Source organism: Muscardinus avellanarius, assembly GCF_963383645.1.
Source record: "Muscardinus avellanarius genome assembly, chromosome: 7".
Taxonomy (NCBI): domain Eukaryota; kingdom Metazoa; phylum Chordata; class Mammalia; order Rodentia; family Gliridae; genus Muscardinus; species Muscardinus avellanarius.
In genome coordinates this window covers 20008678-20025864 of record NC_137793.1, presented here as the reverse complement: position 1 = coordinate 20025864, position 17187 = coordinate 20008678, and the positions used below count along the sequence as shown (strand labels likewise).

Here is a 17187-nt window from a genome sequence, read left to right as displayed (position 1 = left end):
ATATAAAATAGGTCTGGAGGTATAGCCTGGAAGTAAAAGTCCCCTGGGTTCCATCCTCAGTAACCCCCCCCCCCCACCACAAACAACCAAAAAACCAAAACAAAAAACAAAAAAAACCTCAGAAGGTATTGGCCAGGTGTGGTGGCATATGCTTGTAATCCTAGCATTTGGGAGGCTGAGACAGGAGGATTGAGGTTTGCAGACAGCCTCAGCTATTTAGTGAAGCCTTTTGCAACTCAGTGAGACCGTGTTTCAAAATAAAGAATGAAAAAAAGGGCTGGGGGTATAGCTCAGAGGTGAAATGCCCCTGGGTTCAATCCCCTGTACCGCAAAACAACAACAACAACAACAAATAAAACAACACCACCCTAAAAAAAAAAATCCCAGAAGGTGTCTAGTTAGAGGAGGAGAACTCAAGTGATCCATTTGCCAAGGTGGGGGGGGGGGAGCACAGACAAATGCCAGATCAACACCCTCCAGTGGCTACTGGGCTGTCTGCATCTTCTCTCTTCCGTTAGAGATTCATTCTTAGTCATAACTCAACCCAGAGCCTCACAAAAGTAAGGCTTAAACTTTCCCACATCAAAAAGGCTGGGCGTGAAAAGAGAACCGCCTGTGTTAATATATGTTTTACAATCATGCAATCCACATTTTTTTTTTTTATGACAGGCTGTAGAAAAACAACTCTGAGTTCATACCTTACAAGAAGTAGTAGAAAGCAAAAGTTAGTAGAACAAGGGTTTCGGTTTCAGAAAGACTGAGGCTCAAAACCTGGCCCGTCTTTTATCAGCTGTGCCATTTTGGCAAGATGAATGATCTTTTTGGATATTAATTTTTCCTCTTTGAACAGCTTCTCTCAGAGTTGATGGAGGGTGAAGTGAGATAACCCAGGCAAGGACTCAAAGCACTAGAGGACACCTGGAAGGCAATTAGTGGATGCTCCCTTGTGAAATTTTAAACTGAATTCCCCAGTTGACTTGAGGGGTTAACAAAATAAAAAATGCAGTGTCTCAAGTGCATGCGTACACACACACACACACACACACACACACACACACACGGAAGAGTTAATCAATTTCTCCCCTAGTCCTCCCTGGTTTGGAGTGGAAGCTGGTTCTGATTGGTCTGGGCTCACACACAGGGCGTTTTATGTTGCTATCTCTCTCTGATTCCTAAGGCTTAGAGGAGTAGAACGCTGTGCATTCGAGCTTCTATTTAAAATTAATTAAAATGTTTGTACAAATTGACTATTCCTGTTTTACTAAATCTAGTAAATGGAAGCTTTAAGACTCCCGCAGAAGAAAAATAAATTACCGCTGCCACTAACGACTGACAAGTTAACAGGCTGATGACAAAAAAATGACACAATTTAGATTCACCTAAATGGTGTAAAGCTAATTTTAATGATCAAGCGAGAGCTTCCCCGCCCCAAGTTCTCTGGAAGGGATGAGACGCGTTCTCAGTGTTACTGACTTGGTAGGCAGGAATGAGGCACACCGCTCATATCTGCCGTTTCAAGAAAAACAAATCCTGTCTACTTGGAGCCTTCTGTAGAGAGAATACCAGGAGAAAACAGAGCCACTGCCGGGGAGGCTCCGCCCTGAGTAGAGGCTGAACCCCGCAGCGGTCACAAGGCATCTGCTGGCTGCACTAGGTGTGAAGAGGGAATTTCAAGGAATGCACCTTCTAGAAGTTCTTTGAGAACTGACTTCAAACTCCTTTAGAAAAGAGGCTTGAGTATATGCTACCTGAACTTAGTACCTCAGGCAAGTTGTTGAAATGGCAGTCAACAACCGATTGCCTTACACCCCAGTTAGTCCCCAAAGACTGATAGGTAACCCAGTACAGCAAGGGGTCATGGTAGTGAAGCAAGATGCATAAAAACAGGTGCCTTCCCTCCCTGTGGCAATCAGGATGTGGCCCTGGCGTTGTGGAGGCCTGGCAAACCAAATTCCTAGTTCCTGGCACCAAAACTGGTGCTCTGTTTTCTTTCAAGGCAGTAGACTTGGTTTGGTGCTGAGGAGGACAGCATCAGGAGAGGCAGGATTCACTCCCCGCTGCATTCTTGCTATTGGCAGGTCACTTGGTGGACAAGAAAGTTAGTCTTACTGCAACCTGTATTCAAAAATAAATTTCATAGAGAGCAAAGATCAGAGAAAAAAAAACGATGTAAGGTTTAAATATTAAAGACTAATTTTATTTTCCTGGGGGGTATGTGTGGAAGATATGTTATTAAGACAAATTCTAGAAACTATGAAGGTAAAAAGAGTGATCAAGTTTGATTATATAAATATGTGTACACACATATATGTACATACATACATATATAGTGGTACTGGGGAGCACAGGGGCTTCCTAACTTTGAGCTATACATCTCAACTTTTTTATTTTTTATTTTGAATAAGGGTCTCAGTAAATTAGTGCATGTTGGCCTCAAACCCATGATCCTCTTTCCTCAGCCTCCCAAGTACTGGGATTATAGGCTTGTACCACCAATGCCCAGCTCGATGACATGAAATTTAAATCTTTTCTTTGACAAAGGATGTCCTACTTTAAAACAAAATTAAGTTATGAGCAACACTGGGAAGAATAAAATTTACTCTCTAAAATACCCAAGGATCTGTTGTAAATCGATAAAGAGAAACAGATGAATGAAAACCTGGGCAAAGGACATCAGAAATAATATAGATTGCCAATAGAAGTATGACAAGCTATCCGGCTTCATTAACAGCTAAGTAGGCACAGAAGAATATAATCATGAGATGTAATTCTTGGATTATTAGACTGGGAAAAAAAAAACATTTTAAAGGCCAACTCACACCTGGTGTCACCGTGGCTGAGAGGAAACTAGCTCTGTGAAGCATCTTGGCAGGATCAGGGATTGTAACTAAATCTCAGGGAGATAATCTGCTACTTTATGGACAGCTCTATAGCCTACCTTGTCCGCCCGAGACTTCAGTGCCTCCATTCCCCCTACTAATGAAATGGACAGAGCAATAAAGGATGGTTTGGATAGGGAGGAAAAGTCAGGAAGTTAGAAGGCAGGGCTGAGAAGGGTTCTAAGGTATAATCTCCAAGACTTCTTCCATTCTGACTGCTGAGGTCCTCTCTGACCTGTAAAGCCTCCACTTTCCACCCAGAATACGTGAGACATTTTAGTTGATCTCAGCTGGGGACAGGATCCGGCAGGACCCCCCGAGGAGAGAGGAAGCCAGAGGTGCCTTCCGTCAGACAGTGGGAGTGCCCGGCTCATGGGGCCCAAGTGCAGGTGCACCAACTTCTTCCTTCCCCTACTGTCAGTGGCACATTAATAACAAGAAAGTGATTCAGGGAAGAATTTCCAGAAGGACAAAAAACTCATCAGGTGTGTCAAATCTCTGACATTCAGGAGCCATGTGGGGAAAGCAGCACACGCTGACTTAAGCACGAAAGTATGGATGCTTTAATTAATCCGGGGTGAATTTAATTGCTTTAGTTAAGTGGAAATCGGGTTAAAAATGATGCGAAGCATGCTGGGGTGTGTTAAAAACATGACATATGAGTTGGATGAATCGATAAATTAAAAGTGCACAGATGTTTTAATTAAACCCAGGGAAGTTAACGAAGATCACAAGAGACTTTTAAGCCTATGATTAATTCAATTCATTTAAAATACCTGTAGAGAGATGGGGACGCCTCCATTTTGAGAGTTATAAAAGTTCTCAATCGATAAGTCCTTAAGCTGTTCTTAGAAGAAGTCTAAGGTGTGTGCACGCGTGGTTTTCTTTTCTCGTGTGACACAGCATTAATTACATAATGATATTGAAATTCGGTGGCATGTACAGTAAGCTTTTCTGCAACGCAAGTCTAGACCGATGTAGTGTAACCCTACTGTAGTAATTTGAGCTTAAAGACAAATTTGTAAATTAACAGTGTCCCATAATCCACACGCACAGGAGTGTTCTGAACACTGGCAAGTTTTATCTACTGCCATCTCCTTAGAAAGCAGAAAAGGACCTGCATGGTCGAGCCTTATGAGCTAGCCTATCTCCTTTCAAAAACCTTGAGTGCTTTACTAGTCCTGTAACTCTGGACATGGGAACCTTCCATCACTTCCTCTTTCCTGTGGAGTAGGAATTCTGGTGCACCTGCTCCATGTTTTGGGAAATGAGAAAAATACATGTCAAGTACTATGTGCAGTACCGGCCACAAAGGAAGAAATCGATACATACAATTTTATCATTATTTTCATTAGGAAAAAATCATTTCAACTAGTCACATTGTGAAGAAACAAGGGTAAAATACCTCTTTCCTGTTCATATTCCAGCTGATGTTTTTCTTTCTTTCTTTCTTTTTTTGTTTATGGTGCTGAGGATTAAACTCAGGTTCATTTATTTCCAAACTACACCCCCAGCCCTATTAAAATTTTTTTTTAAAATTGGGAAACAGGGTCTGGCTAAGTTGCTGAGGGCCTAAGTTGCTGAAGCTGGCCCTGAACTCGCAATCCTGTCTCAATCTTCCAAGAACTGGGATGCCATGTGTGTGCCACCACATCGACCAGCTGACACCCTTTCTTAAAACTGGTTTATTTCCTAATATGAAAGGCATTCCTAAAACCAGGATTTTTACAAACCTGTGCACATCACATATATAAGTTCCCCCAGGATCAAGCTCTCTGTCTTTTAGGGCTGTTTCATTCCTTAACATAGTTTAAAAAGAAAAAAAAAAACAGGTTTTTTATTTTTGTCTCAAAAGCAACTTAACCTGGGGAAGGCTGGTTTATGTCCCACAAACTGACTTCTGTCTGGTAATGGGGCAGGTGTGGGCAACATCATGAGCGGCCACAGGGACTCGTGTGCTGGCCAGGCACCCTGCACCCAGACCCACAGCCTCCTCCAGGTCTCCTGGCCAGCCAGGGGCAGAGGTAAAGTGTGATGCTCTTGCCACGGGCCACAGTTCTCTCTGGGCTGTCCAAGCAGAGTTCAAGGGCGACACCATCTAGACTCAAACCTGAATGTGTGCAAGAGACATCTGGCGAATCTGGTCAGAATGAAGATGGACTCAGAAGGTCTGCCTCGGGGCCTGACAGTTTAGAAACTGAACAAGCTCCTGAGACCCCGATCTACCAAGTCAGAAATTCTGGATGGAGCCCAGCAGTCTTTGTGTTAAGAAATTCCAAGGGTATCACTAACCTAGTTAAGAGCACTGGTCTAGAACTATATCCAGGCAAGTGCCTTCATCTTTTGAGATCCAGCGTGCTTAGTTGTGAAACAAGGATGGTGATATATGTCGTGGAGGTGACACAAGATGACTCATGTGAAGTCCTCTGCTCAGTGCCCAGCATGGGTTTCATCTTTCATATACAGTAGCGATTCTCTTTTTCCAATGGGGCTTCGCCCAGTGTGGCTGCTAGTCACTTTCTACATATCAGGCGCTGGCTGCACCTGCTCCAAGCCCTGCCCCTCTTCCCTGCTGCCAAGACATTGCTGCATATCCTTCAGGTCAGGGTGGAAGGGAAGAGGGGATTTGGCCACGAAACTGCATAGAGCTCGGGAATAGCCCCAGGCCCCAGCCTGTCTGCATGCATGGGGACTGTGGGGTGAACTGAGGTGACAGAAGGGACAGGTGTGGATGATGGGTCTGAAGGGGCTAGGAGGCATCCCAGGCAGGTGGATAGATTTGAGCATCTCTCATGCAGAGGATGCAGCCACCTGTGAAAGTATCAAGGAGCATCTGTCAAGGAAGCTGAGGGGGGTTCCTTGGGGTGGAGCGGGGGGACCTGTCATCATTGGGGAATGGACTGAGGGCTTGTGTTTCTTCTCCTGGGTGCAGAGAGGCACCTAGAAAGAGGACACAGGGAAGCAGAGCATGAGGCTGAGCCAACCAAGAGGGCAGACCACTGGATTTGTCCGCAGTATTATTTTCATGCCTTGAGGGCAGTGACTGCCCTCCAGTCGGGGGTCTTCTGACAAGTCTCTCTCCTATGGCCTTTGGGGTCACAGGCCTCAGAGTCAGGCCGACAAGGCTGGCCTCGCATCAGCCCTTGCAATGTGACCTGACTTTCTATAAGTCTTTGTTTCTCCTATTGTAAAATAGGAGTGAAGAATGATTTTGAAGCCTTGCTGCCAGGGCCAATGCTAGCGGGCGTAGGCAGCATTCCATCCACACCCTCAGGCTTCCACACACTGAGATGTATTTGCTTTTAGTCTTTCCAGCAAGGCAATGGGCAGTATTGTCATTGTCCTCATTGCACAGATGAGAAAAACAAGGCTTGGGGAGGTTAAAATCATTTTCTAAAATGGGTACAGTGAACCAGAGAAGTCCAGATCCAAACCCAGCGAATCCAAAGTCTGCAGCCTTCTTCTTCAGCATGTTGTCATTCTGAGACAGCACATGCATACTCTGAAGTGATGGGCATCTCTTGCCTGTAAACGTCTTTCCCTTCCTTCTGATTCCTCCCTTTTCCTCTCTCATGCTATCCCTTCCTTCAACCCTGTGCCTGGGAGCCTCCGACTTATTGCTGCCTGGTTAATCTGACTGATGAGAACCTTGTTTTCTGGCCCATGCTCTGGTTCTGGAGACATTTTCCAGCCGTGTTTTAACGTTGTTCACCTTGTCGCTCAATTTAAGCCATTAGACATGCAGGAAACATTTACTATGTCCTTGGTGCCAAACCAGGGATAGGCAGTATAAAGAAGATGCTAGAAGCTAGCGGCCATCAGGAGAGATGCTGCCATCACGGGTCATGAAGGCGGGGCCCGGCCGAGATGTCCCCAAGCCCTGAGCCACCGCAGGGCTGCTTCTGCGAGGTGGCACCTTCAGGGATAAGTGGCAGCTGGCTAGGAAAGGCTGGGGTGGAGACTATTCCAGACAGGAAGAGTGTGATGAAGAAGAAGAGTCCGTTCCTCACAGTTTCCGAGGGACAAGTTCTGAAATCTGGGGTGTGGGCATTCATAGGAGGTAGCTTAGGTCATGTTCAGCATCCTTATCCATCATCCTATGAAACGTGTTCTTCGCTCCCACAACAGGGAGCCCGGAGTCAAGCTTCCTGGAAGGCTGGTTAAAAGGTAGGTGAATGAGCCACATCTGAGTCCTACAATTGGGATTCTGCTTGTGTGGAGCAGGAACCTGTGAATACGCATACACAGCCATCTCCCCAGGTACACTAGGCCACTGTGGGAGGCACCTGCCAGAGGCTCCGCAGAGGCTGAATGGGAACTGACACGGCTCCAGAGAGAAGACTTTATGTTCCCGTGGCTGTGGAATTTCTGAGCCTCCTCTGACAGCTGTTAGGTGTTCGCCTTGTAAGGTGTGTGAGGAGAGTAGTGCCTGGCTTGGAAAGCTCTGGGAGAGCTAGTGGCGGCGAGGAGGGGGATACCATCCGAAGACACCGGAGGCTGAGTGCGCAGGGCGCTGACATGAGCAAGGGTGGAGGGGACACTGGGTTCAATGGGGAGGAGCTGGCAAGAGTGTTAAAGGACGGGAGGGGTTGTAGCTGCTGGCTGGGAGGGGTGGTGGTGGTGGTGCGGAGCACCAGGGTCTGATGTCAGACCCACTTGGTTCCAAACTCGGGCTCTGCCACTAAGCAAACCCTCATCTCCTCTCTTAAAAAATCTTCAGGGATTCAAACTCGAGTCCCAGCACATCATCACCACAGTGTCTGCACAGCAATTGTGTCCCCTCTACTCCGTACATCACCAAGGACCTCTCATGGCTGGTCTAGTGGTAGGAGTGCAGAACATACTGCTTGGCTCAAATCTCAGCAATGCCACTTCCTAGCTGAGTGACTCTGAGCAAGTTACTTAACCTCTTGGTACCCTTAACTTTCCTCATTGATAAAGGGGATAACTTTCTATAAAAAAGAGCTATGGATGCTGGGTGTGGTGGTGCACGCTTGTAATCCCCGCACTTGGGAGGCGGAGACAGGAGGATCGTGCAGGTTCTAAGCCAGCTGCGCGCGCTGGCTTAGGAGACCCTGTTTCCAAAAATATGAAAATAGGTCTGGGAGTGTAACCCGGAGGTAGAAGGGCTTCCAGGAACCCTAGTACCACCAAAAATAAAAAAAATAAAAAATAAAAAAGAGCTACAGGTGATTAAATGAGATAGTTATATAGCTGCTCAGGGCAGTGGCAAGAATTCAGCATATCTCAGTGATGATTATGATGATAATAACGACAATTTGATTTTTGTGCTAGACCATGGGCAAGAGGGACTGGGCAGTGGGTACATTTGCCCGTTAATAGGAGAAAATGGACAAGATACCCGTTCCCTTTTTTTGAGGCTCCACAGAGGCTGAATGGGAACTGACGCGGCCCCCAGAGAGAAGACTTTATGTTCCCGTGGCTGTGGCATTTCTGAGCCTCCTCCAACAGCTGTTAGGCAGCAGGCGCTGTCATTTCTAATAGCTATTAAATTCGCATTACCTAACAACTGGGGCTGTGCTGTGTCGAGTTTCTGCAGCAGGTTGGGGGCCTCCGGTTCAGCCTAAATAAGTCACCTGAGGAGGCAGCGTCCAAACAGGGAAAATGGAAGCTGGGATGCTCTCCCGCAATGCAAGGGCATTTTGCGATTAACTCTAGGAAGATCGTAAGTCAACAAAAGGCCTTCAAATGACAGAAAATGAAAGAAAAAGGAGCAAAAATTAAAAAAACTTCCAGCTCTCAACCGAGAGCATTAAAGTCACGAAGAAGCTTCAAGAAGAAAGGGTCAGAACTAAAAACTGTGGTGTAAACAGTAACTCAAATAATAAGCACTATTGCTGCAGGGCCAGAGAGGCACCTATGGAAAACAGACAAAATTACTGGGAAGGAAAAGCCATTTTTTCTCAAGCTCTGTATCCGAACCGATCACCTCTTACGTCGCCCAAGTAATGGAATTCCATCTCAATGACCACTCTTCAGTGTAACTCCCACTCTAGAGTCTTTCTCTACGATTAATGTTCTCTGTGATTAACTGGTTCTTTTCCAAAACCCATACCGTACTGTGAATTTTGAGAAACTTTGAAAATTTAGACTTTTCTGGATGCCTCGATATCCCCATACACAGGCTCTGAGCACCTGCCTCAGGCCACGGGGTGCACTAGGGTGATCTGGTGGGTCTTGGTCACAGGCTCACCTCCAGCCTGTCCCTGATTGTGACCTAGAGAAATTCAAACACATCAACACAATCCCCTTGCTGCTGCTGCTGGGCGTCCCACCTTGAACCCCAGTGAAGTCACCTGCCATGGTCCAGTCCTCGTTCCCCCTCTCATCCCCACCTGCATGGCTGGACCTGCTCCTGAGAGTTTCTTCCCTATGGCCTCTGTGGGTTGTGGCTCGCAGTGCCTCCTTGTCTAGGACCTGGTACTATACTAAATCCTTTATGGATTCAAAGAAAATCCTTCCAGCCTGATGTACATGCCTGTGATGGAGTGACCCTTACTGGTCCTTAAAGATTTCCCCACTGACAACATACTTCATTGCTTCATGGACTCCTTATCTCCTCCTTGGTAATGTCTAGAGCATTTAAGTCGGCCTCACAGCATTCTGGACTTACAGCACAATGCCCCGCTTGCTTTCACGGTGCCTCTACCAGACGGGGAGCTCTGGACGGCAGGGCCCAGGCTCTCCTGCTCACCTCTGTATTCCTGGCTTTTAGCATGGCTACTTGTCTCATGGCGAGCACACGACAAGCATTTGTTAAATGCACAGATAAGTTCTGTCCTCTCAACTAACTTGGAACAATGCGTTAGAACCAGTGTATGTTGTTTCCAAGTGAGGGTCAGTTTCGTTTCGACCCCAGCGCCTCTGGGGACCTCTCAGCGTGGTAGGGGCGGTGGAATGAGCACGCTGCAAATGCCTTGTGACAGGTCCCTTCCCCGGCTGCGGGGATGTCTTCGGATGCCTGATGCAGACTGGCAGGTGTATAAGAAGACAAGTGGCTGCCGCCTGCACCGCGCATCCGAGGGCACGGGGTTGCAGCGTGAGGTCGAGAGAGTAAGTTCTGTATTTCTGTCACTTGGACACAGAGCTGGTGGCTTGGATGTGACGCGGGTCTCGCTTGCTAACGTGGCAAATTCTCTCCCTGTGGGAGGGCCTGCGTCTGCCGGCTGCCTGCAGTAGGAGAAACTGGCAGAACTCAAGGCATCCTGGCTACAGCTGTCAGAGAAGGAACAAAGGTGCCCACAAATCTACGATGAGGACCTTGTGCTCAGGGCCTCTTTGGGGTTTTTGATTCAGAAAGAAGCTGGGAGATGGGCTGCACTCTTATGAGCAGTAGAAGACCAGCCGCCTTTCCTCGCTGCGCTTGCTAGCCCAAGTCCTGGTCCTCACCAGTTTAGGCTACCCCTGATAACAAACAGTCAGAGCTTCCTGAGCTCAAAAGGTCTGAGAGCAGCAGCTTGCGATAGCCACTGATAAACTGTGCAAGACAAAGGGATGGGCCTTCCAGCTCACCCTCCACCCTCAAGCACACGTGTGCAGACACACACACACCTGTGCGCGCACAGACACAATTTTTATTCTTTTCACATTGGAAGTGCACCATTGATAAAATGCACTGAGGAGGGCACACATAGTCTCACTAAAAATGCATAATCTCAATCTAATCCTGAGAAAATATCAGTCAAACCCAAGTGAGAAGATGTACTACAAAACACCTGAGCCATACTCTTCAAAAGGGTGAAGTCTGGGCTGGGGATACAGCTCAGAACAACACACACACACACACACACACACACACACACACACACACAGCATGCACACACACACACAACATATGTGCATGCACTTACACACACAACATGCACACATGTACACAACATACGTGCATGCACACGTGCATGTGAGGGTGCACACACACACACACACACACACACACACACACACACACACACAAACACACCCATACCCATCATGGTCATGAAAGCCAAAGAAAAGTATGAAACTGTCCCAGGTTGGACAGATTGGAGGGACTAAGAAGATATCAGGGCTGTATGAAATATGGGATCATGGACCAGAAAAGAAAGTACAAAGTTGGAAAAAAGTTTGTAAATTAGTTAGATGCTAATTTTCTGGTTTCTGGACTGGAACTGTGGAAATCTAATGTGTTGACACAAGGAAGTCTGGATGAACACTGGGGAAACCGGATGACCTGTTTGGGTAACTTGTCTGCAAGCACAAAAGATACCAATATTAGAAGTTTAGAGAATTGGAGGGGAGAGGACTGATAAAAATAGGATTTGCTTTGTATGGTTGTTATGAGGATGAAGAAGACAGGATATGCCAAGAGCTTTGTACAATGCCTGGTATTGTACTTAGTACTTCAGAGCTATTGGTTGTTTATAAACAATTGGAAGCACAGGCTTTGTGTACCCAGAGTAGATCAGGTGCTAATCTTTAGATTTGCTGGCTCGAAGCTGGGACACTTAAAGACAGGTGACTCTTTTCTTTTGTGGCTGACTCGAACCCACAGTGTGGTTAGGGATTCTGTGATTTTTTGGAGCCGATACTTATGAGATAAGGTGCTCAAGGCTTGAGTCCCTCTAGTAGCCGGGCTGGCTTTTGTGCATTCAAATCCACTTTTGGGGTTGTTGATGTGACCCAAGTGTGAGAGCAGACCTGGCTTGGATGTGAATCATGGCAAATTCGTCTCTTGACATTGATAAAGGGACACTGACATTTCCTATTGATGTTCAGTCCAGTTTTCTTTCAATTTTACTTTTTTTACACTGTACTTTTAAAAACAAACCCATCTATGTAAATATAATGAGTCGATTTAAGGAAACAAATTGGTAAAAGTAGTAAGTGTGGTGTGGTAGGTGAAACACAAAATTTTGAGAAACAAGTGGTCGGAAAAAGAACGCTTGTGTTTTCACCGTAAAGCAGCTTCAACTGTAGATATTTCAAAAACACACAGGGAGAAACATTTTTAGGGCTGAAAGTTAGAGTCTTGTTCCTCACACTCTTAACCAGCTTTACCCAGAATAAATGGGGAGACAGGGCAAAGCAGTTTTATTCTTCAAGCGCTTCAATTTTGTCTACCATATGCAGCAGCAGTAAAGTCAAAATACACAACAAGTTCAAAGCCCAATTTGGGAACAGTGACTGTGTACGGAGGAGTAACTACTCTTAACAGCCACTTAATATTTGTTTCACGAGGATCAATTATATACCATGGCTAATGCACGCTCCGAGCGTGTGCCCAGCCACAGCGCAGGTGGTGAATGCAAAACACTCTGAAAAGTCCTTTTAAGTAGCTAAATGCACACTCCATTACGGATCCATAATGCAGGATGGACGCTCGTCTGCAAATGGATTTAGAGGGAAGGGTTCTTAAATGGCCGGGGTACTTAGCTCAGAAAGGCCAGTAACTGGATGTGCAGAGAACACATGGTTTTTAGGATTAATAATACATCGATGTGTGTCAGTGTTAATATACATTTACAGCTCACAGGCCGTGCAGCTGAGCGTTTGGCCCATTTGCAGCCACGTATAAAAGGACTACTCTGTCCTTCCTCTCATTAATGCCTTCACTCCCAGGAAAATTAGATTACCTGAGAAAAACCATTGGAAGGATACTGAAGTTTCCCTTCCCCTGGAGTACACAAGCCCATGCTCTGTCAGACCTCTTGGATGCTGCCCTGAAACTCAGCTAGGATAATGGTTCAAAGGTGTCTCACTTTCTTACTCTCCTGTACTAGATGAGTTGACCCAACCTTTCTCTCTATTGCGGGTGACAGGAGGTGTCTACGCGTGGGGTCATTTAGGAATGGGTCTCACACACGTGCCACCCCAGTCAGAGATTCCAGGACTGAATAGCCCTATTTACTTAACAGCACTCATCAGAATTCACATCTTAGATCTTTGAAATATAGAGAATATTTGCAATATTATTTTCCCGAGCCAGGGCAGTCAGGCTGGGAGAGAGGAGGGATCCTCTTTAGGATTTACAGAGCAGTTTTATCAATAATTCCCTCTCAGAAGGCAGGAGGGCATTTTGATGATGCACAAATAAAAATGATGAAAAGGTTTTTAAATATATAAAATAAACCAGACATGGCGGCTCACCCTTGTAATCTCAGTAGTACTTGAGAGACTGAGACAAGAGAATGGCAGGTTCAAGGACAGCCTCAGTACTGTAATGAGACTCTCGGTCACCTAACAAGACCCTGTTTCAAAACAAAAAATTAAAAAGGCCTGGGGGTGTGGCGTGGAGGCAAAATATACCTGGGGTTCAATCCCCAGTACACCTCCCCCCCACGGTGTGTATAAATAAAATATAAATACAAAATAATAAATGCAGACTCTTTTGAGGCCTTACAATTGATCTCTTAAGAGCTTTGTGAGTAGGTTACACTATCTTCACACGAATGCTAAAGTAACTTCCATACTCAGTTGCTGTTCCTGAACCCAGGCTCAGAAATGTTGAGTGACTGGCTCAAGGTCATAGAGGCGCTCTGAGGCAGAGCTGGGACGGGAAGCCAGGTCTGCCTGGCTCCTGAGCAAGGGACCTTCACTTCTGTGTCACGGTTTATATCATCCTGGGATCTGATCTATCAGGGGGTAGGAAGTCAGTGTAATGGGTGATACCTGGAATTTGACAAAAAATTAAAAAGAAGATAGAAAAGAAACATAGATAAAGCTGGACATGGTGGCACACACTCGTAATCCCAGCATTTAGGAGGCTGAAACAGGAGGATCTTGGTTCTCGGACATCCTCAGCTACTTAGTGAGGCCATTTGCATCCTAGTGAGAACCTGTTTCAAAATAAAGAATAAGAAATAGGGCTGAGGATGTAGCTCAGAGTTTGAATGCCCCTGAGTTCCATCCCCAGTACTGCCAAAAAAAAAAAAAAAAAAAAAAAAAGAAGAAGAAGAAAAAGAAAAAGAAAGAAAGAAAAATGAAACATTGAGTAAAGATAGCCCTTAGTGAGAGTTTGGCTTCAATTTCATTTCTGCATTTATCTAGACACAGACACTCCTGTGTCTCTGTGTGTGCCTGCCACACCACTGTGCTTAGCTCTGCTTTTTACCACTTTTGCTCCAACTAAGCCACTTCAAGGTCGCATTGAAGGTCTCTTGCAAGCTAGGTGTGCGGCCCCTCAATTCCCTGTTCTTGAGAGAATCATTTTCTTTCTTATATTATCTTTCCCCCAAGAATCCCAAGGCCCCGGCCATTCTTTGCAAAGCAGTCTAGATAAATTAATAATACAATTTAAAACCGATTCCACCAAGATAAATAGCGCTTCCTAGATTAAGAGTGTAGCTGGCCAGAATGAATGAAATTTACTAACCCTGAGATGCTTAATCTTCCATTACATAGAAGTTAATGATTATAAGAAAGGCGTGATGGTAATTCACTTCTGCTTTTACAGGAAATCCGACCGTCTCATTTTTAGCACATCTTTCTTTCTCTGCACACCTCAATGCCAAGGATAACTGCTGTGCTCCTGTAGGTACGTTGGCCAAGGGTCATATATCAAATCCTACTCTTTGCCAAAGGATAAAGTCTTTGAGCAAGCATGGGTATGCGAAATGTCCCCGTGGAACATGGGGGGACTACTCAGTACCCCTTCTCTTACCTGAGAAGCTTATGGTCTATTTTCTAATCATGACAGGACGGTGGTGGTACATACCTTTAGCACAGTCTGCTCCTAGGAATCCTGGGAAGCAGTGACACAGGCCAGACACACATTCACCATTCCCATGGCAGTTACGTGGACAGTCCTGCACTGAATCTGAAAGAGAGAAAGAGAGAGATTTAGCAACTGCCTTCTCCCCTGCTTGCGGGTGATGTAAGTTAATATCCACTCATTTGCTATTTTTTAAGGAGCAGTGGCAGTAACTCAGAGAGAAAAAGGAGAGGCAAAGATGAGGACAGCTCAGAGCTTTTCAAACCATGTGGTTTGTCCAGGTAGGATGGTAGTGCAAGCAGTGCTGTAGCTTTTGCTTTTTTCAGAAAAAAAAAAAAAACTCTCTTTGAATGTAAAGACTATGAACACTCCTATGCTGAAAGTCAATAGGTTTTTAAACACCATGTCCCTTCCTTTCTCAAAAAAAAGTTATAGAAGTCATATATAGACTTTTAGGTTGCAAACCACTAAGATGATGAAGAGAAAAATACAAGCCAGTAGGCTCAAAAGGTGACATCACACAACCCCGGGAAAGTTGGAGACATTGGCTTGGTGATGTGGCATGAAGTCTAATCCTGAGAGAATCACTTGAGTGGTAAAGATGTATTTCCTTTCAGCCTAATTTTCCACTTCTTCTTACTCTGGACTGAAGAACTGAACCATATAACTTTTTTTTCTACTGTATTTCACTCCTTCACTTTGTTCTTCTAGAACCGGGCTAGAGCTAGTTTCTGACACTCTGCGGAAAACTTAATGAATATACGGTTATTATTTTCAAAGTCAGGCAAAATTTCATTGTGTGCATATCCCATGGTTTTGTAATCCATTCATCTGTTGATGGACATATTGGCTGGTTCTATAGTTTGGTAATTGTCAATTGTGCTGCTATAAACATAGATATGCACACGTTACAATGGTACTTTGGTTTCCATTCTTTTGGGTGGATACCCAGGAATGATATAGCTGGGTCATCATATGGTAGGTTCGTTCTCATTCTCTGAGGCTTCTTCACACTGTTTTCCAAAGTAGTTGCAAAATTTTCAGTCCCACCAACCATGTATTAGAGTTCCCACTTCTCTACATCCTCACCAGCATTTGTTGTTGTTTGTGTTTTTAATGACTGCTATTCTGAAGAACACTATGCTAAGTGAGATCAGTCAGTAACAAAAAGTGAAAAATAGGATGTTCTCCCTAATATGGGGAATCTAGGGAGAAAACAGGACACAGGAGGGACTCCAGACAAAGGAGGAGAATGAAGAGATGAGTGAAGAAGGCGACTTAACTCAGAGAGATGGGAGAGGAAAAGAGGGAACACCTCCATGGACGATGTACACACACAAACTCATCAAAGTCAGTCACTATGCTGAGCACTGGAAGGAGGGCAGGGGAGGGAACAGGGAGGGAACCAGGGGAGGCCTGAATGAGCTGCGTGCATGTTTGCCTCTACCACTCTGAAGTTCATCAAGATGTGTGATTACAATGCACCAATCAAAAGACCCAAGACTCTCTCAAGTCAGTTTCCTTGATGTCTAACAATGAACCCTCTGGGCTGAAACTCCTTGACACTGGCTCTTTAAAGGAGGGCTAAAAGGCCACCTGTGTGTTTCAGACACTCATCATTCATTCAAAAAGCACCTGGTACATTTGTGGATCGAAAATCAGCAATTTCACCTGGGGTAGGAGACAGCCATCTTTGCGTGACGCCTGTTTTGAGTTCTTTTTGGGAGTAGGGGCATCGACTTCTGGAATATTCTGAAATATTCAACAATACTTCTTCAAGGTTTTTTTGTATAGGGAAAAGCTTTGAAAGATGGAGATAATGTCTCTCTAGAGTAAAGGACAGGTTTACTTATTGTCTGAAATAATGAAGACAATATTTCTCCTTGGAGCAAAAGATAGGATCTTACTACCCACTATGAGGCTCAGGATCAGTTAGCTTATGGCTTTTCTTTGTAGTTTAACCTACTGCATGTCTATTAACTGAGGGTCTGTTATATGCAAGGAACTGGAGATGCTATAGTGAGTAAGACAGATGCAGTGCTTGTCCTCACAGAACTTCCCCCAGCCACAGAGAACACAAGCCAAAAAAAAGTCATCAAACCAAATAAGTAAAATTTATGATCAGTGATTTGATGATAATAGGATAGGAAAGGAGGAAGCTGCTTTTTGAGGACAGTCAGGAAGAGACTCTATCCTATGTAGGTGATGAGGATGGATGAGCTGGAATAAGCTCTTGCAAAGCTAGGAAGAATAGCATATGCAAAGGGGCTGAGATGGGAAAGAAGAAAACTGAATCTAATGTAGCTGGAGATATTGAACTATAATAGTGTGGACATAAGTTAGAAGAGATCTAGGCAAAGTCAAGATTACCCAGGGCTGTGCAGACAAGTAAGATTTATTGGGGGACCACCAGCAACAAAGGAAAATTAAAAAAAAGAAACAGCATCATTCTGCTCACATTTGAAGAAGCCGTTTGTTCCTACATCGAGCTACAGATTGCTTCTCACCCAGCACGTGGGTTTGTGTAGGTTTTGTGGAAACAGACCATTCAGAGATCAGCGTTCCCAGTTCTTCAAACCTCCCTTTTGAGGGAGAAAG

The 17187-nt window shown here is 45.1% G+C and overlaps 1 protein-coding gene across 7 annotated transcripts in view; it reads right to left on the bottom strand.

The window, feature by feature from the left end:
* Positions 1-17187, bottom strand: part of TENM2 (teneurin transmembrane protein 2) — a gene marked incomplete at both ends in the record, with an annotated part of 986019 nt that overhangs the window by 144268 nt on the left and 824564 nt on the right. For all 7 annotated transcript variants that reach the window (XM_080698868.1, XM_080698869.1, XM_080698870.1 and 4 more), the window contains one exon: positions 14593-14694. In XM_080698868.1, the coding sequence (XP_080554994.1) occupies positions 14593-14694 (102 nt within the window). The remainder of the gene's footprint in view (positions 1-14592; positions 14695-17187) is intronic.